The sequence below is a fragment of the Strongylocentrotus purpuratus genome, unplaced genomic scaffold (genome assembly GCF_000002235.5).
Source record: "Strongylocentrotus purpuratus isolate Spur 01 unplaced genomic scaffold, Spur_5.0 spur5_scaffold_10, whole genome shotgun sequence".
NCBI lineage: Eukaryota > Metazoa > Echinodermata > Echinoidea > Camarodonta > Strongylocentrotidae > Strongylocentrotus > Strongylocentrotus purpuratus.
In genome coordinates, this window is record NW_022145595.1 from 18909993 (window position 1) to 18937219 (window position 27227).

A 27227-nucleotide genomic window follows, 5' to 3' on the forward strand; every position below is an offset into this window, starting at 1 on the left:
CTACGTATTAGCTGATTTATGGAGTATTTGATTCAATTAATTAGTGTCTCACGCGGGCCAGGATTAGGGCGATGATCTGATGTAGACGAAAACAAGTTGGAAATGAGAGTCTAGGCCTGTTTTCATCAGCTCGAGATTGCCAAATAGCCCGCTATTTCTGATTTGGGAAATAATCCTGAAGTTACAAATCGCGTCTTCATCGGCTCGAAACTTGAAACTCGGGTTCGAGAAATTAGCTCAAGTTATTTTGCTCAGAGTTCGTGCAAAGTGCGAGTCTTCAGGCTGGTGAAGATGCACCGGACAAATAGCGTGATATTTTGCAAACTAGCCCAAGATATCTTGGGATGATTATCGCGACTAAATATCCCGCTAATTGCAACTTTTGGCTGATGAAGATGCAAACTAACTGGATAATTTGTGATCGGGATAGTTGAAATAGCTGGATATTTGGCAATCTGAAGCTGATGAAGACAGGCCTAATGAGAGTCTAGCTGGGACAGGAGAAGGGGTTGTTTTGACTGGGTCTAGGGTGTTTCGTGGTGTGATGGGAGGGACAGAGGAAGTCTGTGATTTTGTTAGAGTAAATAAAGAGAAAGGGGGAGAGGGGGTGGATGGATATTTGGAAGAGGATAGTAGACAGACAGATGCAGGGACAAGGAGATACAGGCAGGAAAAAAAAGAGTTGATTCTGAAGCAAAAGAGAGAGAGCAAGGTAGAGAGAGAGAGAGAGAGAGAGAGAGAGTAAGCAAGCAAGCAAATGAGAAAACAGAAATTTTTGCTTTAATGTTGTTGGAAGAAGGAGGTTGTACCGTTAACAGACAGACTTGAATGGAGAGACAGAGAGAGAAAGAGACAGACCGACAGACAGACGGACAGACAGACAGACTGACTGACTGACTGACTGACTGACTGACTGACTGACTGACTGACTGACTGACTGACAGAAAAATAAGTCAGGAACAGATAGACAAACGTACAGAAAAGTCAAATAGACTATGAGAATAAATGGAGAGAAAGAGATTTAAGGCAAAAAGAAGAAGAAGTAGGAGATGTGTAATAGAGAAAGAGACAACAAAGGATTAGGGTCAAAAGAAGCGTGAGAAAGTGAAGATGGAGAAGGAGACGAGAAGATAACAGATAGAGGTAGAAATGGAAGAAGGAAGAGAAAATACAGAGAAGAGTAACCCACTTGCCACCTACGCGTAACTTACAAAGCATAAAGAAGGAAGGGGATTTCAGGGGTGTGTGTGTCAAGCTTACTGGTGATAAAGAAATTGAAGCATCTTCATGAAAACAATCTTGACATTCAGTTTGACAGTGATTGACAGGGCGGGATATTTTGATAAAGATTCCAGACCCATAGCTTTGCAGGATCACCTGGATGCTTTTGTGTCTCAATCCTGCGCTAAGGATTCCAATTACAAGTGTAATCCACCCTTTTCCAGCAAGTTTCAAGTTCTCTGTTACCACTCTCGATGGCGGTGTACATGTTTTTGCTCTTATTCTCATATTCATCTCTCTGCTTCCTCATCTTGCTTTCTTTTCTTTCTTTTTTACCTCAACTCTTCTGTCTTGCTTGTTCTCCCTTTCTCTTTCTGTCTCTCTGTTTTCCATCTTTGAGACTTTGAGACTCCACTTCTCTCTCTTACCATCCTTTGACTTTTTCTTCCTCCTAAATACTATTTAAACAAAGAATCTTATCACTGAAGGGGGGTGTTTCACAAAGATCCTAAGTTGAACTTAACTCTGAGATGGACTTAAAAACTATGGAGAGCCATTTGTAGCCTTAGGATAAAATATAATCAAAAGTGAAAACTGAAGTATTTTAGACTTTTCATAAATTCCACATCAAGAACATGAAATCTCCATGAAATTTGAAACAACATTTTATAATAATAATAATAATAATAATGGGGTCTTGTATAGCGCTCATGCCAGTCAGATTTGACCCTCCTGGCGCTCCCGATTATGCCTTTTAAAATAATTTTTACAAAATAATTTTAAAGATGCTAACGGCTTACCATAATGTTTAAGTCCAACCTAGAGATAAGTTCAACTTACAATCTTTGTGAAACACCCTCCTGAATCTGTTTCTCCATATTACCACTTATTTATTCATTTATTTGAAAGTACACTAACATCACAATAACTATTTCCCAGACTCTTTTATTTCCTAGTCTATGAAGGTTACTCCCTGATATGGAATTTAGATTATGTTGCTACAATGTGGGATGACACCCACATGTGGTATGTGTGGTTATATGGTTACATTTGTCTTTTGAATCGTCGACATTCAGTCTCTCCTATATCCTGTCAAAAACTCAAAATAGTAGAAAAGAATCCCACTCATGCCGCTGCTAATCTATTTATTGTCTTAGCGTATGTCCCATGACTTTGAACTTGTACCTTGTGTACTTTTTTGGAATCAGGGGCAACTATAGGACAATTTGAGGGGTTTTGTTTAGTACCAAATTTAACAACAAGGTATTTGTAGCTGCAAATTTTCCAAAAAAAGCAAATAAAAAAAGGTTATCCATACTTTCAGATCATTTTGTGGTTCACCTATCATTCAGTAGTTTCCATATGCATAAGAAATACTTCTCATTTTGAGAATTGGCTTCTTCTTCAGGTCTTTGTATGGTCTGCAGACAATCGTGTACACCGTGTACACATTGTGTGTTCGTAAATGAATCTTTAATATGACAATTGTTATAATGTACGTGTACTGTATGTATGTATATGTAAAGTGTGTAGAGACGTTATTGTGAATTAAGAAATATATTCTTGTACATGTTCATGTGTTCATGTACATTGAAATTCAGATGTTTAATTACTATTTGTTAGAATAATATTATTACAAGATTGCGAATGATATCAACATCTTCAGGTTAACTATTTGTCTTGCTTTTTTAATCAACACCAAATAAGACTTACATGTAATTGTTCTTTTTTGCTTGTTTCTTCATTCGTATATATATTTGTATTTTAGGTTTATCTTTCATTATGTTATTTGTATGTTCTTTACTTATCTGTAAATATCAATGTTATAATTATGTATGTTTTTATATGACAAATGGAATAAAATGAATTGAATTGAATTAATTTAGATAATCCAACAGATATTTTCCTACATACACTAAATTCACTAAATTAGGTTGAAGAATATATCACACTCTACTACAAGATTTGTCATTTTCTGTTTTCCCAGAATGCAATGCCAGGTGTGCAGCTTGTACTGGCTCCAAGGCATCGGACTAGAAACTAGAAACTAGATAATCTTACAGATATTTTCCTACATGTACTAATTCACTTAATTAGATTGAAGAATATATCAAAATCTACTACAAGAATGATGAAGATATCCTGGAAACAAATGAAAACAAACAGAGATATTGCACATGGCAGGGCGTAAACAAATTGCACTAGTAGGATAAGTTAAGGAGAGAAAAATCAAATACTTTGGTCATGTTAAAAGGCACCAAAGCCTCTTAAAGGATGTATTGGAAGGAAGAGTAAAAGGAATTAGACCGAGAGGGAGACCCAGAATCAACTGGGAAGAGAATGTCAAGAACTGGAGTGGACTAAAACTGCAAGAGTGCACCAGAATGGCTGAAGATAGAGTGAAATGGAGAGATGTTGCAATCAACCTCCGAACCGGAAGAAGATACTAAGATAGATAGATAGACTACAAGATTTGTCATTTTCTTTTTCCCCAGAATGCAATGCCAGCTGTGCAGCTTGTACAGGCCCCAAGGCATCGGACTGTGTTACTTGTTCTAACTCAAGTCACATGATACAAGATAACAGATGTGTGCCGGAGTGCGGTCGACGATCCTACCGCAGAGAGAACCACTGCTATCGTGAGTACCATTTTTTATTTTTTATGGATTTTGAGGATCTGCAGGAATTATCAGTATGAAGACAAATCTAAGAGCAAACTCTCAAAGACTATTTATAAAGGAAGAGATAATTGTGAAGTGCAAAACATCAAACAAGGCATAGGATATGGTACATATTAAAAGAAAATCTAAATCATAAATGAATACATGACTCTCAGAATATCATGCTTGGTGATTTACAGCCATCCTTCTTAAATGACATGAATCATAAATGCAACTTTCTTTAATAATTGAATAAAGATGAATTTATGAAAGCCAGAAAAATATCACAAACTCATTGAGGTTGATAGAAATATCAATCAATGTACATGTAATTCTCAAGACTGTAAGACCTGTTAATCAGCATTTTTACAGATGAAAACATGAAATGTCACAGAGAAGTTATGCGGAAGCCTGCTTGGTTTGCTGATAACATTAAATGCATCCAATTTTGTTTTTTATTTGTTTTAAATATTTGACAGCCTGTGACCCGTCGTGTCAGCTGTGCTTTCTGGACAGTCCATGGTGTGTGACCTGCCCTAGGAATAACTTCCTGCAGGATGGGGTCTGTGTCAGTGAGTGCAGTCTGGGATACTATCAATCAGGGAGTGGGCACTGTGAAGGTAAGATACATGTAGATGATCAGGGACCTGTTTCATAAAGCCTCTTTTCAATGACAAATGACAAAAGTCAGTGACAAATCTGCTGATAACCAATGGGAAGCATGGATTTCAGTAGCTTAAAACAAAAACTGTCATTTGTCACTGATGACAAGTTTTGTGAAAAGGGCCCCAGATAGAGAGAAGAGAGAGGATGGGATGAGTAGGGGATTGATTGTGGTGGATGGAAATAGGAGACTGAAGAATAGAGGAATAGAGGAAAAGAGGAAGAAGAGGATAGGATGAGGAGGGACTGATTGTGGTAGAGGAGAGGGAAGAAAAGAGGAAAATAGGAAGAAGATGTAGGAAGAGAAGATAAGAAAATGAAAGAAGTGTGATGGAAGGTGAGAGGGGAAGAATAGAGGATACAGAGTAGAAAGTTTTAAAGAGAATTAATGGGGTTGTAATGAGTTAAAAAAATAAGAAAAGGGGAGGAAAAAGAGAGAAGGGAGGTTTAAAAGAAAAGTCTAAGTTTGAAGAAAGGAGGGAGGAGAGTCGATCAAGGAATTTGGTGAACATTAAAGGACAAAGCTGGCAAAGTGGATAGATGCAAGTGTATTTTTCTTAGGAGATGAAATAAAGAAACGTGGAGGAACTTGTTAATTCTCTTTCTTTTCAATTTTAAGAAGTAAGTCTTTTGAATATACATCTACCTGTATCAAAGATACAATGCTAAATGTAGATGGAACCATGGTTCACTTCATGTAATTTCCTTTTTCTTCTTTCCAGCTTGTTCCTTGGCATGTCTAGCTTGCAATGGACCAGGAATTGACCATTGCACTCAATGTCCAGGCCAGTCTGTCCTCATGAATGGCTACTGTTTATCCAACTGCACTGCTGGCACCTACACCCAAGCCGGACAATGTTTAGGTAAGTATTCAGAGATATGGTTTGGTGTTGATAGGATATGTCATTTAATTGATTTGATTATGATACCATGTTCAATATGGTTCGGTTGGATGTGATGTAATTCAATATGGAATTATGATTTAAGTAATAAGATTTGATTTTATATGATATATGATATGTTCATATTTTATATCATTTGTTTTCATTTGATGTTTGATGATTTGATATAAATTATTAGATTTTACGTTATATATATGTAGGCGTGAAGAAAATGGTCTAGGAACGTGAGACGTAGCTGTACTTTACAAGTACATATTCTTCACGCCTACATATTCTGGAACACCCGTTGTCATGTCAGAGTTGAGAATTCTCGCACTTTATATATATATATATATATATATATATATATGAATGATTTGATAAAGTTTATTATTAATTATATACATGTATCTTGATATGATTCAATTTAATTTATGTGATCTTAGATCTTCAATCAATAAATTAAAGATGCCAAATGCTTATCTGACATACCTGAAAGACATACTGTTTACAATACCTTTTACATATCCACACATTTGTTGTATAAAAAGTATTTTGGTGCTGGATCTTTAAAAGCCTCCTTTGTGTCCCTCCCAACTTGATTAGACTGTGACTCCTCCTGCCATCAATGCGAAGGTCCAAACCCAGCTGACTGTACATCGTGCAGGGCAGCTACAGAGATGGTGCAGAGCAGACCACCTTTCAGGGGTCAGGTCCAAGGGGCATGTTCACCCACCTGCATCGAGGGATACTTCCCAAGTGCAAATGGGATCTGCCTACGTAAGTATTATAATAATAATAATATTCCGCTTTTATATAGCCCTTGATACAAATGTCTCTAAGCGCTTTACATATATACTTATTATACAATAGTATTGTTGTAGATCAAGGAAGTATATGACTCTCTTCAAGTTAGTCAAGAGTTGCATCCTTAAATTGGAAGATGAATGAATCCATTTATTCTGATTTGATTGTATAGGTTTGAATTATAGGACTTTAGTGTCAACAGTAATTATCAAGATGATAAACTATTTATTCTATATGTACATCTGGGAAAGAATATGACTGAGTTACAGTTATTCATTACTATTGTTTCTGACGTTTGTATGTTTTATTCCAAACTTGGACAAGGCTGTGTGTCTTTCATTTGCATTTTGTCTGTCATTCATTCATACCTCGTTCCTGTTTGAAACTCAAAATTGTTAACCTACTTTTTGTCCACGACTACTGTCCTTAGTAATGGTAGAAGTCAAGCACAACCTTATTTCTCTGTCTTCTCTTCCTTATCTTGCAGCTTGTAACCCATCCTGTCTGGCCTGTTCTGATTCTCTCATCGATGCCTGTCTGTCCTGCCGATCTCCGTTAATCCTGAACCACGGATACTGCGTAAGAAGCTGCAACGAGAGGCAGGTCGATGTTGGTGGGATATGTGTCGGTAAGTTTATTATTTTGTTTTCTAAGTAATACCCATTTTAAAGATAAAGACCAGTTTTGAAAATGCCCCCCTCTCAAAAAATGAAATAATATTTTTTGACTAATACATGATGATACAAATTTTGCCGGGAAACCTCCTACTAATTGATATATTGGGTAATTTATCATATCTATCCAGCCTGGATAGATTTTGTGAAGTCCCATATACATCTTTCTGTGTACAGTGCTTGTAACTTTACCAAGACTGGGCCAAACTTCTTATCATTTTGATGATTCCAAAACCTTGCAGTACACACCAATACACCTTATATGCTAGATGATCAACCTTTTCTGATCGATTCCACAACGTTCCTTTCACAATGCAATTGCATGACCAGAACTGGTCTATACCTTTGAGCTAAGATACTATCATATTTGTCATTTCTTTGAAGATGTATATTATATCAGAATGCATGGTATATCTAATTCTTACTATTCTTTGTGTCACATCAGAGTGTCATCCGAGCTGTGCAACCTGCAGTGGACCCGACTCTAACCAGTGTGCCACCTGTAACGGTCCTGACTCCCTAGAGAGGGGCATCTGTGCCCCCGGGTGTGGCTCATCTGAGTACCCAGGCTCTCTGGGATTATGTCAAGGTAAGGGTGTGGCATATTCTTGGAGGTGCAAAGAAATTGTTATTTTTAGCCCCATCTGTGCTGCTAGGTTTGGAAACAGATATCCTAATTAAACAATTAAGAAACCTTCATTCGGATATTTATCAATGACGGACTACTGAAATCATCACATTTGTTTGGCTCTGAGCCAATTTGTCACAGGTTTTTAGTATTTGTAATTGACAACAATATTTATGAAACAGGGCCTAGATCTTTGCCAACCAGTCATCAAAACAACATGTTTGTCTCACTACAGCGTGCATCTTTAAAAATGGACCACCTGTTTTCGAAGACAATTTTATTCCCATTCCCAAAGCACTCTATCTCAGGAAACATACCCTCCCGCCACCTGTGGATGAAAACCATCTGTTTAAAACCTCCTATCTTCTTGTTGTTGTTGTTTTAGCTTTCATTTATGAATATTTATGCCTTATCATGGTTCCCTTGAGTAGTCTTCTCTAAATATCCAACTCTAAAATGGGAGCAAACATACTTTTCCTTTCTTCCCCAGAGTGCAACTTGGAGTGCGGCACCTGTTTCGCCAATCCCGAGGGCCAGGGTAGTAGATGCACCCAGTGTTCCGGTGGAGGGGGTAGCAGCCAGTATCCCCTGGGGGACACCTGCGTGTCCGATTGTGGCACCGGGTTCTATCTGGATCCATCCGGCATGTGCAGAGGTAAAAAAATCACAACACTTTAATTAGATCAGGGGGGTGTTTCACGAAGATCCTAAGTCGAACTTAACTCTAAGTTGGACTTAAAAGTTATGGAGAGCCATTTGTAGCCTTAAAATAAAATACATTCAAATATGAAAATTCAAGTATTTTAAACCTTTAATACATTCCACTTCAAGAAAATAGAATCTCCTTGATAATAGAAAATATGAAAGATTTGAATCAACATTTTATGCCTTTAAAAAAAAATTTTACAAAGTATTTGTATAGATGCTAACGGCTTTCCATAATCGTTAAGTCAAACTTAGAGATAAATTCAACTTAGGATCTTTGTGAAACACCCCCCTGGTGTTTACAAAATACTCAACCTTGCCAACCTGTGTAAATGTGACCTGCTTTAAGAATGAACGCTTTCCAAAATAAACATTTTTGAAATAAACTGATAATAATTAATAATAATCTAGGCTTCTAAAGCGCATTTTATCTTGAGAGATAATATAAATACGCTTTATATTTGAACCGATTGGAATTGAAAGGAAATGATCTTAACCGAATTTGATTAATCATATTTTGTTTCTTAGGAATTTAGATTTAGTAGTAACAGTGAAGAATTTCATGACAGAGATTAAAGCAAATTGATGTCTGATGAAAGAATTAAGGTGCATTAAGGTATATTTACCAGAAGAATTTATAAAGAATTAATGTACCTTTATTTAGATGTCTTTGCCAATAATAAAAACAAACTACAGAAACATTTGCTAAATTCATTAGTGAACACAACCACTGTATTCTTCATTTCGAACATATCAATCTTTTAAAAAAAGAAATTATATTGAAGGTTATATGGTAGGAATACTCCCAAGGGAGAAGAGACGTGAAAATATAGTGTACATGTCTGTGTGTTTGTGTGTGAGTCTGCATGTATCCGATGACTAGATTCTTTATAAATTCTCACATGTAAATAAACTGTTCTTGTTTGCAGAATGCCATTCATCCTGCAGGACATGCACTTCACCAGGTGTCTTTGACTGCTCTTCCTGTCACGCTGGTCATGTCCTAACACACACCAACATGTGCTCCATGGAGTGCCATGGGGGTTACTTCAATGATGGTGGGATATGCAAAGGTAAGTTTATCGTAATCTAGTTGTATCAAATCCAAAAGATATTTGATATGGCGCATTTTCCTAGCAGTTACAAAGTGCTGCACACATAGCTCCACATGTTTGTCAATTTAAAGCCCCACTGTCCTACCCTCTATATAGAAAACAATGCCTAATCGGTGACCATTGGTCCCCCATGATCCTCTTTTGCTTATGCTAATTGAGAGCTGAGTTGATGAGATAGCCACCTGGCATTGACCACGCTGTGTGGTCTAATCCCTCCCAGCCAAACTAGTACAGCCGGCCTTTAAACAACATTCTATACTATTCAAAAAGACCAGGGGGGTGTTTCACAAAGATCCTAAGTAGAACTTTACTTTAAGTTGGACTTAAAAATTATGGACAGCCATTGGAGTCTTTAAATGAAATATATTCAAAAGCAGAAATTCAAGTATTTTAGACTTTTTATTAATTCCACATCCAGAACATGAAATCTCCTTGATGATAGAAAATATGAATGATTTCAATAAACAATGAATGCCTTTCAAAATAACTTTTACAAAATATTTTCAAAGATGCTAATGGCTTTCCATAAATTTTAAGTCCAACTTAGAGTTAAGTTCGACTTCAAATCTTTGTGAAACACCCCCCAGTTGAGCTAATACAATCTATGTGTTCTCTGACAAAATAAATGAGACTTCACAACTATCAACAGGTTATCACCAATACCAGTAGACCTGTATGAAAAAACACTCAACAATGTTCTTCAAAATGAACTGATGTTTATAGTTATCAACTAATTTGTTTTTGAACAAACTAAATGTGATCTGAACTTTTGCTGCTTAACCATGAGAGAGACAGAACCATTAAACAGACAGAATCCAAGGGCCTTATATATACATCTTGGTTGCAAACCAACTTTGCCATCACTCTTGTCAACATCATTACCATTCATTTTACTTTCTATCAAATCTTTTTTGCCCACATTTTATAACATCATTTCCTATCATTCCGAGATGTCAGCATCTAAATGTTACTATATTTCTATTTCTGAGAAAAGAATAAAGTAGAATTAAATTCTGATATTTTACAATCTTTTTCAGCATGTCACCTGGATTGCTTGGAGTGTGTGAGCGCCTTTGAGTGTCTCGTCTGCCGAGATCCTTCTGACGTGCTCCAGTTTGGAGAATGCTCCTCCGTCTGTGCTGACCAGTACTACCTGGATCCTGTCACGAGGCTCTGCAGAGGTAAATTTAGATCATAGACCCAGATTGTTTTCCCTCTCATTTTGTTAAAGTCCCTACAAGAGAATACATAACTTCAAACTCAAAATAATCAGTTGAAACTTATCAAAGATAGTAGCATTGTGAGCAACCTGAGATTATGACAAAAAGTGCTTGTTGCATTTTTCTGGACACACTGTCAGATTGATATTAGACATAGGGAATTAGACCTTGAATCTCATTCAACATACAGTCAGACCCTGTTTCATTCCAAAAGGAGTTAAATCTACAAAATCTAAAAATTTAGTAAAAATCAGAAATAACTGGTAGATTTTTTTTCTTATCATATATTATTGGTCCAGGGTGACACCTTTAACATAAATAACAACATGAAGGTACATGGCTAAAGGGAAAGTGGAGAAATGAAAATACTGTAGGTGATTTACTCAGAAGTACCCAAAGTGGATTTAGCTCCTTTTGGAATGAAACATGATATTGTACCTAAATATTTTCATACTTCCTGGTGAAATTTTTGAACGTTATATAGTGCATTTTGTCCCCATGTAGGAAATGAGTATTTTAAGACAAATAATTCCATTTTGATAAAATGTGGATTTAGCTCCTTTTGGAATCAAGCTCTTCATATGTTTTTTTTAAATTAGTACATTGACTAGCAGGACCCGTGGAAAATCCACGGGATTCTAGGGGAGGGGGCCAAATAGATAGATAGATAGAGGCCTATGTGCTATCCAACAAAAAATTTAGATTATCTTTATATAGAGAATTTTTATAATATATGCTGTTTGACCATGAATGGCGCATCGTAAAACAAACTATGTCAGATAGGATCTCGATAATTACTATTTATTTGCATTATTATTGTTGTGATTTCAATGTAGTTTCATGAAAAGACTACATATGCAGAGGCTTGGATTATGATTATGTTGGCATTATTCACAAAATGTGTATAATTATTTTCAAAGTAAAGATTTTACGCCAAAAATCGGACAGTTTGTGCACAAATTGACTCGACTGTGTGTGGGACTGTGAGCGTAGAATCCAGTGAAAGATTTTTTTTTTTCGGAGACTCGATCTATATCAAATTTTGGGAAATTTTTTGGGGGCTACTTTTTTTTTTCTTTCGGGGGCTCATTTTTCTTGGGCTAATTTTTCATTAATTCATTTAAAGATGCAGTTTGTTTAGTTAAGTAGCGTAGTGTTACGTAAATAAAGGCGTACTTTCTGCGTCAAGTTTCTACGCCGAAAGTACGAATTTTGTTAAACATATTAAATTGTTTGCGTCCATCTTGCGTACTTTTTTGCGTCCCTCAGGGTATAGTAACGTAGGCCAGCGTATTCTCAGCTCAGCGTAGTTGGTACGCAACTCTACTATGGACCCCACGCCAATTAGTGATCGACCTGCCAGTGTCACAAATAAGGCATTAAAAATATGCTCATCTGACCGTAATTAAATGCCTAAAACCCCTGAGCTTTCGGGGGTTCAGCCCTTTGTACCCGTGGACACCACGCCTGCTCTCAAATCGCTTTGAGTTACCTGACCCCCCCCCCCCCCCATACTTTAAAAATTGATTTGATGCAAGAACTGTATCATACTAAAAGTATTATCATGTTTTTAAACGACCATGACGACTGTCTGATTTTCTTGTGAAAAATGATTATCAAAATTCAGTATACAACTATACATGGCCAGAATAATCACAATCCAAGCCCAGGTTTCATACATCTATTCACGAAACTATATTGAAATCGGGGCAATAATAGCAATTTCAAAGTGTTGTTTAGACTCTCCTTACACCCACGGACAGACCTGGCTACTCCGGTCACCGCTACTCCATGCTCACACACTCAGCTCCGACAGCACCGCCGACAGCGGCGCTCAGCTGCCGTGGCAATACACTGTGGACTCAAGGCAGTTTGCAACTGAACTGTCACGTGAAGGCGTACTATCACAGATCTATTTGCGCTATTCTTGTTGTGATTTCCATGTAGTTTTCATGAAAAGACCAATAAAACAGAATCTTGGACTATGATTATGTTGGCATAGATCACAGAATTTGTATAATTATTTTCAGAGTAAAGATTTTACGTGAAAATAGGTCCATGGTTTGCGCCAGTTGTCGCAATCGCCTCGACTCGAATCGACTGTGGTGTGTGCATGTGTGTGACCTGAGAGCGTGTAATACACGTACACTGTTATGTTGGCGCCTGGCCTACAAAGCATATCCTATAGAAAGACGCATAACACGGGTAAGCTCAACCCGTTGAGCGTACATATTGGCTACATCCCATCACCCGGGTGAGTCGTCTGTTAATGTGTATTTCTCTTACATGCTACAAAGCGAACCCTATAGCAAGAGGTCTTACTCGGGATACGCCGCAGCTTTTTCAATGAGACTTGCTACACCCGTTGACGCGAGTGGATTCTCGTCCATCGTGTGTCACTTCGTCTCTCTTTGATAATTAGACAGAGGGCGGGTGCACGCCTTGCCGACTCGCTCTCGCGGGTTCGTCGCCTCCTCGCAATCCACGACGCCCGCCGTGCTCTCGTCCGCCCGTCCTCCCCGGCACCCCGAAACCGCGTTTAACGGCATGGACGTCGATCGCGGGGTCGACGTGGCACGCGGGTTACGGGAGACAGACCTCGTGGAATTGTGCCGCCCTCCCCGCGCCACGGCGGAGGCGGGCGGGGTCGGGGAAAGACGTTTTTGAGGAACCGTTTTGTACCCGTTTGGACCCCCCGCGGCGATTTTGCGTATTAGTAATATAGATACATAATGTATGTTCAGAGGGTGGGAGGGTGTGCATCTACATATATTATCATGTGACCAATTAAAACTTAACATTGATAATGGGTACGTGGCCAGAATTAAATCTTTGAAATGCTAGAGCGGCGTAATGGCAGCACAGCTAATGCCGGGGTAATAATCTCCAAGTTTGGAAGCGCTTAGTGATTGTAATAAGCGCTATATAAAAACTGAGTATTATTATTATTATCCATGTTTGTTTTCTTTCAGAGTGTGACTGGAGCTGTAACTCCTGCAATGGTCCAGGACCCAACGACTGCACCCAGTGTATGGATAGTCTGAAGCTTAGGGATGGGTCCTGTGTCACGACGTGTGGAGACAGCTACTATGAGAACAGGGGAGAATGCCGAGGTAAGAAACATCACTTTACCAAAATCATTTTCATTGATGTTACTCTCTTGACCTACTTTTCCTTCTGTCACATAAAAGGGTTGAGTGAACCTGTTATGAATACATTACTTGAAACAATGATTTTAGAATCTGTGCTGTGATGACGATCCTCCAGTTGCAATTCCTTACCTTGACCCAGGACCCAGACTATACCTAATCCTTCCCTAAACCTAACCTAACCTCAATCCCACTTGCAAACTCTCAACCTTCATCTTTAGTAAATTAAGGCCTGTAGCAAATCTTGGACTGCAGTAAACTACTGTAACTCATGATTGTTTTCACATGTCCTATTTAGAATGCGGAGACGAGTGCCTGACCTGTCGAGGGTCTGGTGTCTGTACATCTTGCCAACCTCCACGTCTTCTTCTAGATACACAGTGTGTAATGCTATGCCCTGTGGGATACTACAGTGACTATGGCACACACACATGTATAGGTAAGAAATCTTTTGGATATTAATGTACAGTGAAACCTGTCTATAAAGACCACCCAAGGAAAAGTGGTCTTTATAGACAGGGGGTATTTATTTAGAGGTGCCTATAGTACATGTTTCAATGAGAAACCATTTTCAAGGGAAAGATAAAACATGGTCTTTGTAGGCAGGTGGTCACTAATGCAGGTTTGACTGTATTGCAACTACAACTATTGATACAAGTAAAACTCATCCATGTTCTGGCATTGTTATATGCTTTATAAAAACTGGTACTAAACTCTTGTTGACAGTACATACATGTACAGTAGAATGTATGTTGAATGAATAAATGAATGTATCTATCAGAAAGGCATTGACTTACAAAGGCTTTGATAATTAAATATTAGAAATGCTTAACATTGCTGAAATACACTTGCACAAAGCACCATTGTTGGATATGAATTATCAGATGTCAATTTTTACTTTTATATTCACCTAAAATAAGAAATGTTGATGTCAATCATTGTCAAGCTACTTACATTTACATGTTTATCTTTTCGGTTCAGTTTTTGTTTCCACAATTTCAATAAAATCACACACAATCAGAACAAGTATATTTAGGAAACAGAAGAAGCAATAAAAAGGAGGAAAGAAGGGGTGGGGGGGGGGGGGGTAAAAGAGAAATAAATAATTGAATGTTAGTCCCCCTTCACCCATTCAAATCCCACCAAAAGTATCAAACCATTAATCTTGTTTTTCCCTTTTTTCCCAGAATGTTCCCAGGGCTGTGTAGCTTGTGCCACGCCCATTGAGTGTGTGACCTGTATGCTCGGTACCTTCCTACTGCGAAGCCAGTGTGTGGAAGATTGCGGAGACGGTTACTATGCCAACCCTCTCAATAACGTCTGTGAAGGTATACAGTAGTTGATCATTTATCTTTTTTCTATGCCATACAGGTTTATTGTGGGTAAATTGAATAGACATGACCGAAGTGAATTTAAATAGGTTCTCAGTTTCTTTGATTTCATGGTTGACTTAAAATTAGCATTAATGTTATATTTTTCGGCCACATTAACAGATGTTAGCTTTAAGTATACATGCACATTATATATATGAATCTGGGAGAAGATTCATATTATAGCATGAAAAATATACTTAGACGAGAGTATTCTTCAACAATCTTACCTTCCTTACATTGGTAATTCTAAATTTGTGAATATTGTACATGTGTATAATACAATTTTATGAACACATACAATGTATCATCAGTTACATACATTAAACTCTAACTTTTGAAAATAATTGTAATTTTCATGGTACTGTACGTGTTCGTATGGCATTACAACCATAAGCCTCTATAAGGTGTGCATCAATCATTTTTTACTTGAAATGAATCAAATTTTCTCTCTTCTTATTTACAGCTAACGTCTACCCACCATCACTATATGTGAACGGCTCCATCACAACCGGTATTGGAGGCATCCAAGTCTTAGACACATCTTTCTTCACTGCCTTCGATCCCGACACTAGCAACAGCAACCTCCTCTTCATCCTCATCAGCCCTCCAACGAATGGCGAACTGGTCAAGATCGATCGTGGGAACAGCATCGTCATGGAAGCTCGCGATACTTTCACCTACCCCGAGCTTCTCGCTGGTGAAGTGAGGTACACGCATAACGCAAAGAGCACCCTGCACGGGTTCGTCACCATAAAAGTCAGCGATCGCATGTTCTTCTCGGAACCGGAGGACGTTGGGATTGTTATCGTCTCGCCGCACGCGCCGTACGTCACCCGCAACGAGCCTCTCGTCGTCATCGAAGGCGAGATTGGGCAGCTTTCGTCGGGACAGAACCTCCAGATCCACGATGACGATAACGCGGACATGGTGGTCATCTCGGTCATCGACGGTCCGAAACACGGGAAGTTGATCCGTCTCCCGGATAGGTCAAGACTTCGGCAGTTCGGCCTAGAGGATCTGAGGATGGGCCACATCAACTACGTCCATGACGGGAGCGAAACGGAATATGATGTCATCGTCTTGCAAGTTTCAGATGGTCATAACATCCTCAATGTGCTCTTCAATATCCACATTATACCTAGGGTAATTTAGCCTATACAATATATGCAACATTATTCACTGTGATAAGTGAAACATCAATATTTTATGCAGTTCTGAGCTGTTACGTTTCAGGAATTAGAACTCTGCCTCTGAATTCTATACCTCCACATTGCATTTCTAATTCAACATTTTTTCAAGCCCTCAAATTTGTTTGTATTCATTGGGAGCAGTTAATATACAGTATATGTCATCTCTTGTATCAGTTTATGTCTCATAGGATACTAACTAGGGGGAGATAATGATGATGAAAATGCAGATGTAATTAGTTAGTAAAATAGAGTATTAAAATCTGAAGTATGTGCTTTTAGTGCACTTCCAGATATCCTTATCCCAAAAATGATGTAACAGATACAAATAATAATAATAATAATAATAATAGTACATTTATAGAGCGCAGAAACTATCCAACATTAGGTATATATTCTATTATATACCTCACTTAAGTAATCCAGCAATCTGATTGGTCGAAATTGCATTCATAAACTTTAACTGTTCCCGAAAATTCCCGGCAACCATGGTTAAAAAACAGTTCAAAATCCCAATAACCATGGTTATTGGGAAAATAGGTCAGTCTCCATGGTTACCCCATAGGTTTACATGTTAAAAAATGGTCTGAGCGATCGAGGATACCGCACGTGTGCGAAGAATTGGTCGGTAATTTCAATACAATTGAATCTCGATCGATCTTACCGACAATTTTATCTTGCATTGTTGACATGAAGACGAAAATAAACTTCCAAAAACAAAAAAACAACATCTGCCGATAGATCTTGATCTAAGTTCGTGCCAATATGCATTGCAAAAGTAAAAGAAGGGCCCGTTTAATGGAGCAGCGGCGAAGCATCTACCACGCGAAGCCGTTTTCAATCCATTTTAATGTATATATTAGAGAAAACTGCGATATATGGTGACAGAGCGCGCTGGCCGAGCGGTTTAAGGCGCTGACTTTAGTTACATCACCTTTTGTACGCAAGAGATCGAATCCCATCTTCGACAAAACTTTTTTATTTTTTATTTTTTAGTCAATTTTTTTTCAGCATATAAAAGTATTAATGACTGCTTTAATATTCGAGAAATAGTTGTTTTTATACGCTCTCGGGAAGGTTACAATTGGGCCTCGGGTAATAGCACAATTCTAACCTTCCCTTGAGCTTATAAAAACAACTATTTCTCTCAAAGCAGTCATTAATACTATACTGCACTACAAGAGCTCCTGATATGCTTAGATTTACGGTACAGTTAATTAAAAAGATGTGTTTTCTGTTTTGACTTAAAGACGTTTACAGATGGTGATTTCCTTCAAATGGCAAGTTATTCCAGAGTTTTGGGGTTGCACAAGCAAATGCTCGATCACCTAGCGTTATTTTTGTTTTGATAGATGGGATCTGTAGCAACAAAGTATCTCGGGAACTGCGCAAGTTGCGATTGTGTTGATTAGGTTTGAAATTCAACAGTTCTTTGATATAAGTGGGAGCTTGACCAAGAAGTGCTTTATATACAATCAGCAAGATTTTGAATGTTATTCTCTGGCGTATTGGTAACCAATGTAGATTTCTTAAAATTGTGGTGATCCGTGTGAATTTAGAACAGCCACAGATCAGCCTTGCACAGGTGTTTTGAACCCGTTGCAATCTCACTATTTGAGAGTCAGGGATCCCATACAGTAGACCATTACAATAGTACAAACAAAACAATGAAAGCTAGCTTGTTTAACTACATGTGCTACAATTCTTATACCATTCCAGGATGACCGTGGACCGATATTGGTGAACAATATTCAGGGGTCGGTGAGAGAGGGCGGTCTTCTGCTCATTTCCAGCGATCACCTACGAGCTCAAGATATTGACTCTTCAGACTCTGAACTCATTTACACTCTTACTCCTCCCACCAACAACCCAAGGCATGGTGAGTTCAAGGAATTACTCTTTTGTTTATCCTCATTTTAGATGAAGTTGTTATTATACTAGGATGTACTTCATTTGACCTAAGTCGAAGTGTCATGGTGTAGTGTTTCATTCACTTGACTTTCTATTCAAGGTTTATACTTTCAATCCATGCTAGGCAATACATCTCTTATTTCAAAACATTGATCCTTCTTTGCCACTCCCCACCCAGGTGTTTAGGAGCACCTGTCTATATAGGGCTACTAAGATATGATTGGGGTAATAGTTCACTTTCCCAATTGATCAGTTCCTTGCAACTAGTATACAAATAACATCTTTTACGATAACCTTTCCGGTGAGGAGGGAATGGCAAAGGCATTAAACTTCATACATTCAATTTCAATTTATTTATCATCCAACAATGTAAAAACACATCTAACACTCATAAACACACAAATTGGCACAAGGACAAGGCACCTGGACATATCATGTGAAACTGAGAAAGGGGATAGAAATCAATTATAAACATTTAATTCATGATGTTATTGTCTGAAGGAACATGTAATGTTTGCATCTACTTGTATGTCTGCAAAATGTAGCACAGAATACCTGCATGGTTGTCTCCAGTGTACAAACATATGACATTGTTTTCGCTTGCATGTAGAACATTCCTTACTCTTACACTCTTTCTTTTTTTTCCTTCTCTCCTAACAGGTTACATTGTGATGGTGGTCCCGGTCACCCAGGGAGGAGTGGCCGATGGTTGGACTGACCTTGGTAACGGTGTGATGGAGAGGCGCATGATGACCTTCCTGCAGAGGGACATTGACCAGGGCTATATCTACTACAAGAACTCCGGGGCCGAGGCCTTCTCAGACTTCTTCATGTTTGAGGTCAGTTCTGGAAAAATAGTGGAATCTTTATAATTACAAAGGAATCTAAAACATAGAAAGATAATATGAGAAAAAAAAGGTAAGGTTTTCAGAAAAAGACAAACTAGTTCTTAGATCCACATTGTCAGTTCAGACAATATGGGAGTTTTACATGAGTGGTTGGATTGACCTTTCTAAAGTAAGCCAAATATGAATAAAAGTAATATCTTAGTACATTTCAATGACTTGAAAATGACTTGAATCATAAGATGCATCAAATATCTATCAAAATTAAAGAAAAACTAAATTGCATTAAAAAATCTTCTTTTAAAAAATCAATATCTATATGGTATTTTAACATGAAACTAAATTTTGAGGAATGTGATAATAAAGTTTATTTTGATATCATCTCATAGGTGTCCGATTCAGCTGAGCCGCCCAACGTCCTGACAGGCCAGGTGTTCAACATTGAGATCATGCCCAGTAACGACGAGCCACCCAGGCTGGAGCCAAGGGTTACTCCACCTCTAGGCATGCCTGTAAGTAAATCAGATTCATTGTAGAGGTGTCGTGGTCAAGTCCCGATGCAGCACTAATGTCCTTCGGCAATACATTGATCTACATTTGCCACTCTCCACCCAGGTGTTAAATGGGTACCCGGTAGGATGCGAAAGCCAATGTACAAAATGTAGTATGCTTAGCAATTTGAGCCTAATAGCTCTTGCTGTAATGCTCCCCAGGGAGTGGAGAATGTGCATACATTGTATGCGGGCAAGCCAGAATCCAAAACCGGGGTAATCAAATGTCTGTAAAGCGCTTAGAAACTCAGACATTGCCGATGTATTAAGCACTACATATGCAGAAAAATTATTGTTCAGATGGCCCAAATGTCCAAGAATATTGTGAATCGGAGCTTCATCGGTTTAATCATTGTATCTTGTCTCAGTTTGACATTTTATGCATTGTAAATATTGTGATTTATAAATTTAAAATTTAAAAAACAAAACAAAACAAAAAACAATTGTTTAACCGAAAACCGTCCGGTTTTGACTAGCAGTTAAACAGAATTGGAAATATCTGTGATGTTACGACACTAGTTTAAATGCACTCCTAGATAAGGCAGGGCTCTTTCACTGTCTGTAGTCTTGATATAACACAATGATGCATCGTTCACATCCTGGTGCCCTTGCAGGTTCTTGAGGACCAGCTGACGCCCTTCTCCAGGACCTACCTGGCCTTCACCGACCCGGACAGCAACGACCGCAACATCATCTACAACATCACCACGCCCCTCGGCCAAGGGGACGGGAACATCGTCAACATGGATGCACCCTTCCTACCAATCACCATCTTCACTCAGGCCGACATCAACGCCAGGAGGATCCTCTACCGTCCGTCCGTTCTTGAGGTGGGCCATCTTACCAGGAATGTGACCTTCGAGTTCTCGGGTGAGTTTCTTAAACTAGTGGATGTTATCGTGTTACCAGTTATTAATATGCAGAGGAGGGTTGGAGAATCTGGTACTGACAGAAAAGATTAAGGGGATAAGAGGAAAATGGAATAGCACTTCTGATGAATAACTTAAAGAAATTGCTTGAAGAGAGGTATGAGGCCAGTGGGTCGAACCGACAGAGACGTCTGAAGAATTTTTGAACAGCATGATCCACAAAGTCTGTGAATACTGCACACACAGATAGAGAGAGACAGAGAGAGACAGACAGATAACAGATAGACAGACAACAGATAGACAGACAGAAAGGGAGAGAGAAACAGATTGAGAGACAGACAGACAGAGAGAGACAGAGAGATAGAGGGAGACAGAGAGAGCAAAACAGAAGTGTATTAGATTAGGTATGATTGATTAACATATGACATGAATTTTCTTTTCTATTATAATCCAGTGACCGATGGGTTAGATGCTTCAGCCAACACACTGGGGCCCTTCCCTTTCACCATCAGCCTCCTCCCGAGAGACAACGCCCCGCCCATCTTCCGCGACGCCAACCCTTTCTTCCAGGTGAACCGGGGCGGGATCGTATCCGTCAGGGAGTATCTTGCTGACATCGCGGACCTGGATACCGTCCTGTCGCAGCTGGTCTACAGGGTGGAGCAGGCACCCAGGCACGGGACGCTCTTCCAGAGCGGGTTCAGCTCTATCAACATGGAAACTGGTAGGTATTATGTAACAGCTATGTGATCTCTGATCAAATGTATAGCTAAGAGCACTTTATGGACACCGTCTGATGCACTAGTTGTACAAACATGATCATTTTGACTAAGAAAGAGAATTCTTAAGTTGCTTTTGATGATTAACTTACTCTGTTCACATTGATGTATATTTCATATGTATTGTTATTTATAGGTTTATTTTTAATTTCTTGTTTTGTTTAAAATATAATTGTTTATCATTGTATTTTGTTTGTAATAGCGTTTAGAGACTTCAGTGGTAAGCGCTTTATAAGCACCGTTTTTATTATTATTATTATTATTTGCTTCATGTTTTTTTTCTGTTAAATTAATTTCTCAAATATACTGAATCCCAACCCGATGTGATTTCTTCCTCTCCTGCCCTACAATATCCAGGCAACACCTTCACCTACGACCAGCTCATCCAGGACACCCTCCACTACATCCACGACGACTCGGCCACCGATCAGGACACCTTCGAGATCACGGTGACGGACGGCAGCCACAGCGCCACCCTCACCGGCACCGTCATCATCTCCTTCTCTGACACCACCAACCCCTTCGTCAGCCGGACCGCATCCCTCTCCCTCTACCTCCCGGAGAACAGCGAAGTCACCGTAACCCATGACAACCTGGCCTTCGAGGACGATGACACGCCTGCCGATGGCATCACCATCGAGCTGAGGACGGAGCCCCATAACGGGCGTCTGCAGAGGAAAGTTGTGGGGGATGTGTACGAAGATCTCCATGTCGGGTCTACTTTTACCCAGACTGATATCAACTCCTATTCAATAAGGTAACCATCCACAACTTTCTACTTTGTTGATATACATGTAAGAATCATTGAAGTTTTTGTGATTCATTGATCATGTATTTTATCGTACAGTTCCCATTTCCTAAGGTCAAAATCTTTCTATTTCATCAAGATATAAGAGCTGTGAAGGATCGATTTTGAAGTTTGATAATAGAAATCCTCTTAAATCATGTGGGTTTATTTTTTCTCTAGCAAAATTTTATCAAAGTGATGTAATCATGTAAAGTGAAAAATGAAAAATGCACAGTAGATATTCACATGTAGGACTATGATTTAACTGCTTCAACTAGCTTCTTCTAGCTTCAACTAGGTACTTCAAGAATCGGGATGATAAGGTGATGGAGTGATCCTTAATCCTTAATACTATGGTATACGAGGAACAGGTTCTTTCATACAGAGTAATAGATGAAGCAATGGCTCACACCAGGGAAGCTTCTCTGTAACCTTTCCTTGCTCACACAATGATTTAAAGGCCAGCTGTACTAGTTCAGCCAGAGAGGATTAGACCACACAGCAAGGTCACTGACAGGTGGCTATCTCATTAACTCAGCTCTCAATTAACATAAGAAAAGGGGGATCATGGGGGACCAACAGGCATCGATTAGGCATTGTTTGCTATATAGAGGTCGCAAGTAGCTAGAAGTAGTGCAGTGGGGCTTTAAGGCCTTTATAGAAGTCATAGTACAGTTTTCTGATCATTCCTTTTTCTCCCAGATATGTCTCTGAAGGAGAGATCGGTAGCCAGCCCATCAGTGAGGTCATCATGATCAACATCAGTGACGTCAGCGGTAACTCCCTGCAGGGCCAGACCTTCACCGTCACCATCACCCCCGTCAATGACCTCGCCCCTCTGGTCTCCCTCCCCACCCAGCTCCAGGTGACGGAGGGAGGCAGGGAGGCCATCAGCAACCTCCACCTCAGCACCACGGACCTGGATACCCGCGTCACTCAGCTCTCCATCGTCATGGATACGCTACCAAACTTTGGCTACGTGGAGAATATCAGAGCCGGTAAGTCAATCTTTACCATTCCTCCATTCTCTCAGTACTTCTCTTGCTTTACAATGATACTTGTTGGTGAAGACCTGTCGAGGGAGACAAGAAAAATTGTTTTAAAGGCAGGTGGTCTTTATGAACTGGTACCTTTGGTACAGGTTACAGTGCTGTTTAAAGTAAACCAGATAATTCTCATTATAGACAGATGTTCTTTTTGTTCAGGTGATCACTAAAGTAGGTTTGACTTTATTCATAAAATGTTATAAGAATTCACCAATTGGAAATTAACAATAATTCATGTAAGACACTTTACTAGTGGAATTCTGCAAGAAATTAGCTTGTATTTCTTGTGTTTCAGCTGAGTATACTGGACTGAAACAATGAATGTGCCCCTTTGTGAATGCTCCAAAGCTACTAGAATTGGTTCAGGAATTGCAGGAAGATAGGGACATTTGTTTCAATCTTCAGTAGTCTTACAATCAACTGAGTACAGTCGTTGCAATGCACCTTTCACATAAAGCGTTTCACCTGTTGGAAATTATAACTTGTTGGTATACAACATAAGCATTTCCCAGACTCCAGCTATAGTTAAATGTATCTTGTACCGAGTACTCAATGGTTTATACATCATATCCTAGAAAACCATTGTGGCTCATATCATTGACTTTAATAACATCATCTGCTTATTTCAAGGTGCTGGATCGGAGCAGTCCAATGCCGGTATCCCCATCACAAGTTTCCGGGTCCAAGATATCCTGGATGGTGTCATCTTCTACGTCAACAACATACATCGCAACATTGAACCTGTTCACGATGGGTTCCTCTTTCACGTGACCGATGGAGAGAACGAGTCCCCACAGATGAGATTCAATATTACAATCCAGGTAGGAATATTGTTCAAGTTGAGAGGCACTGAGAAAGAAGTGGGGATGAAGAGGAGGAGGAGGGTGGTGAAGGCAGAGCTGCCAACCATTCCGTTTTTGCCAGAATTACTCCGTTTTTTTTTTTTTTACATACCGTCACACAACTGCCCTAAAATGGTGATTTGATCAAAAATTCAATAGAAAACTAATTTTAAAACATACTTGAAGAGAAAAATATTCTAAAAAAAATGAAACGCCGATAACACCAAAATAACCATCAAAAAAATTACCTGCTTGTATGGAAAAAACAGCATGATGAATGAACATTTCTGCATTGGAAGTGTGTCGCGCGTGGTTGTAAGTTTCGTTTTTATGAATTCCTTTTTTTTTGCTTGAAATTCCTTTTTTTGCCTTCATGATTCCTTTTTTTGATCGCACAAGGTTGGCAGCTCTGTGAAGGTGATGATAATGTTGATGGTGGTTATGATGTTAGTGGTTGTGGTGGTAGATAATTATGATAATAATGGTGGTGATGATGATGATAATGGTTACGAAGATGGTGATGTGGTAGTGGTAATGGTGTTGATGGTGGTGGATGATGATAATTGTTGTGGTGAGAACAATGATGATGATATACAGTAGGCTTGCGGGTGCACCATGTGAGAGAGAGAGAGAGGATTTGTGTGTTAATGATTATAGTATTTTGTCCATGCCATACACTGTCCCTTTACTTCCTTGGCAACAACATGAACTTCAAGTACTTGATATCAAGGCCTTTACGTTGTTGAGGGAAAAGTAACATTAGAATGTCGTCAGGTGTAGGTTTGTCATGAAGTCCTCCTCCACAGACTCACCACAATATGGGTACCTTGCAGGATTTAATTCTTTGAAATGCTGGAGCACTGTAATGGCAGTTAGGCTAAAGTCGGGGTAATAATAAATGCGCCTCAGAATAGAATTTCTAGGTAGACGGCGCTATAGAAATTCCTATTATTATTATTTTTAAATCACCATTTTCCAATCTCTCTCTTTCTCTCCACCAGCTTGTGAATGACGAGGAGCCGGTGATCATCACCGAGCAGGCCTTCGTGCCCGAAGGTGAAGGCGTCATCATTGCCAATGTGACCCTCTACGCTCGGGACCTGGACACGCCCACGGAGGACCTTCTCTTTGAGATCGTGACTTACCCTCAGCACGGTAACCTCAGACGCAGGGACTTCCTAGAGGATCCTATCTACGCTGGCAAGATCTTGGGTGTAGGAGATACGTTCACCTATGAGGTCAGTTTCACAGGCCTGATAATTACGTGATTTAAATCGGTTTTCCGATTATTGTTTTCCCCCCAACAAAAATCCTGATTTTTTTTCCCCCTGATTCCCCCCCCCCCCCAATTTTCCCCAATGTTTAACCCTCACTGGTGACAGTCTCATATTAGTTCTTGACCTTGCTTGTTCTCTCCTCTCCTATTATTATCCCTTCCATCTCTTTGTTTATTTGCACTGTATGTCTCTGTATCCCCCTCTCTTTTGCTATTAGTATTTCAATTGGTAAATCATAGGCTTTCATGAAAAAAAAGTCTAATTACTTTTATTGGTTGGTTCCTTAGGGTTGTACTAACCAAAAGAAAACTTGACAAATTTTGAAGTAAATACATATTTTATACTGACCTAGGTGCATGGGACGGTGTGTCCCCTTGCTTCCCTACGAGAAATCATGCTCCATTCTAATCTGTCCTTGGCTTGTTGCTCTGCCTCTTGTGTGGGTAATCCCACATCGCACCGAACTTTGGTTCTTCCATCTCGTTGGAGGGCGTCCCCGAGGTCTGCGTGCATTAAAGTCATTCTGGTATTTATATTCTTTTTTATTGCAGGATGTCTTGCAAGAGCTGATCATCTATGTCCATGACGGCTCGGACGTCAACTCTGATACCTTCAGGATGTCACTGACCGATGGACTCTACACGGCTCAGGAAGATATCCATGTCATCATCGGCCTGGTCAACGACGAGACACCAAGGCTGGCTACCAACACCGGCCTCAGGGTCCAGATAGGTACGTTTGTATGTGATATCTTAGAGTTGATCCTTACACTACCATTAAGTCTGTTGACTGCATCACCATGAGTTTGTAAGACAGCTTTCAATCACAGTGCTTTTTTAATTGTTCGATACAAAATTTAATTTCATAAATCTTTTTGAATTTCTCAAAGAATGTTAAGCTTATCTTTGTGCAAAGATACATGTGTTATACATGCAATTTAGAAATACAGGATGTTTGAACAGCCCATGATAATTATAATGAGGGTGATGGTGATTATGATGATAACAATATGATGTCTTTTTTAACTCGGGATAGCCTAAACAGCATTAAAACTGTTCTCCCTGAGAGTCCCTCAATCATAGTATTACCCAGGCTTCAGCCAGGCTACCATTTCTACTGGGTATCCATTTAATTCACCTGGGTGGAGAGTGGCAAATGTATATATGTGTCATGTCTATAAGAATTCAATGTTAAAGTAACCAATGATAAGACTCCTTGGGGCAGCAAATGGGTAAAGAAGTTCATAGTGCCAACCATTACACTAAGTGGCTGTAGGTATGATAATAATAATAATGACAATAATAATAATAATAATAATAATAATAATAATAATAATAACAATTTTATAATAATAATAATGACAATAATAATAATAACAATTTGATAATAATACCAATTTATTGTTGCCTTTCCACAGGTTCAACCACCACCATCACTCCGGACTCCCTGCGAGCCTCGGACATAGATTCAGAAGATGCCCAGCTTCTATTCACTGTTGCTGCTGACCCCAACGTCGGTCAGCTACGCTTCGTGACCCCTAGCAAGGAGTTTGACATCAGCAGTACATCTCAGAAGAACAGCTTCAGGCAAAATGACATCAATAATGGTGAGTGTTATCCTTTTATAATCTAGTCATGTACTATCAAACTTGAAATATTTGCAATATAAACTTTCAAGGATCATTAACAATGGCCATTTTGTGAAGAGAAACCTATTATATTTCTAAGATGCTTTGTCGTTTAATGTTGTGATTCAATTATTTGGTGACATCAAACTTGTTGCCAGTTTCAGCCACTCCTGAAATTTGAAAAGGTTTCTGGTTTTATAGAACATGAGACTGTGCTTCAAAAGCACAGTTTAGCATTAAACTTTGAGGTGTTTCACTAGCCGTGCCCATGTAAATGTTTGATCTTTACAAGGACTTCTATGGGCAATACAACATGCTGTTAAAATGACCTGCATGTAAGAGTAGATTTCTTGAAAGTATCTTTAATCATGTTCAATATATTTCAACATCCAGCCTTTTGAAAGTTTGGG

General features: G+C 39.1%; 1 protein-coding gene across 1 annotated transcript in view; it reads left to right on the forward strand.

The window, feature by feature from the left end:
• LOC581484 (extracellular matrix protein FRAS1) overlaps positions 1-27227 on the forward strand; it is an 83600-nt gene that overhangs the window by 29168 nt on the left and 27205 nt on the right. Inside the window, exons 13-36 of the mRNA XM_030979140.1 lie at positions 3717-3860; positions 4361-4501; positions 5267-5407; positions 6032-6205; positions 6720-6860; positions 7352-7495; positions 8025-8189; positions 9169-9312; positions 10392-10535; positions 13547-13687; positions 14022-14162; positions 14911-15051; positions 15560-16239; positions 18003-18162; positions 18855-19033; positions 19429-19551; positions 20205-20546; positions 20880-21183; positions 21596-21995; positions 22728-23023; positions 23702-23892; positions 24915-25151; positions 25742-25922; positions 26608-26796. Coding sequence (XP_030835000.1) covers positions 3717-3860; positions 4361-4501; positions 5267-5407; positions 6032-6205; positions 6720-6860; positions 7352-7495; positions 8025-8189; positions 9169-9312; positions 10392-10535; positions 13547-13687; positions 14022-14162; positions 14911-15051; positions 15560-16239; positions 18003-18162; positions 18855-19033; positions 19429-19551; positions 20205-20546; positions 20880-21183; positions 21596-21995; positions 22728-23023; positions 23702-23892; positions 24915-25151; positions 25742-25922; positions 26608-26796 — 5043 coding nt within the window. The remainder of the gene's footprint in view (positions 1-3716; positions 3861-4360; positions 4502-5266; positions 5408-6031; positions 6206-6719; positions 6861-7351; positions 7496-8024; positions 8190-9168; positions 9313-10391; positions 10536-13546; positions 13688-14021; positions 14163-14910; positions 15052-15559; positions 16240-18002; positions 18163-18854; positions 19034-19428; positions 19552-20204; positions 20547-20879; positions 21184-21595; positions 21996-22727; positions 23024-23701; positions 23893-24914; positions 25152-25741; positions 25923-26607; positions 26797-27227) is intronic.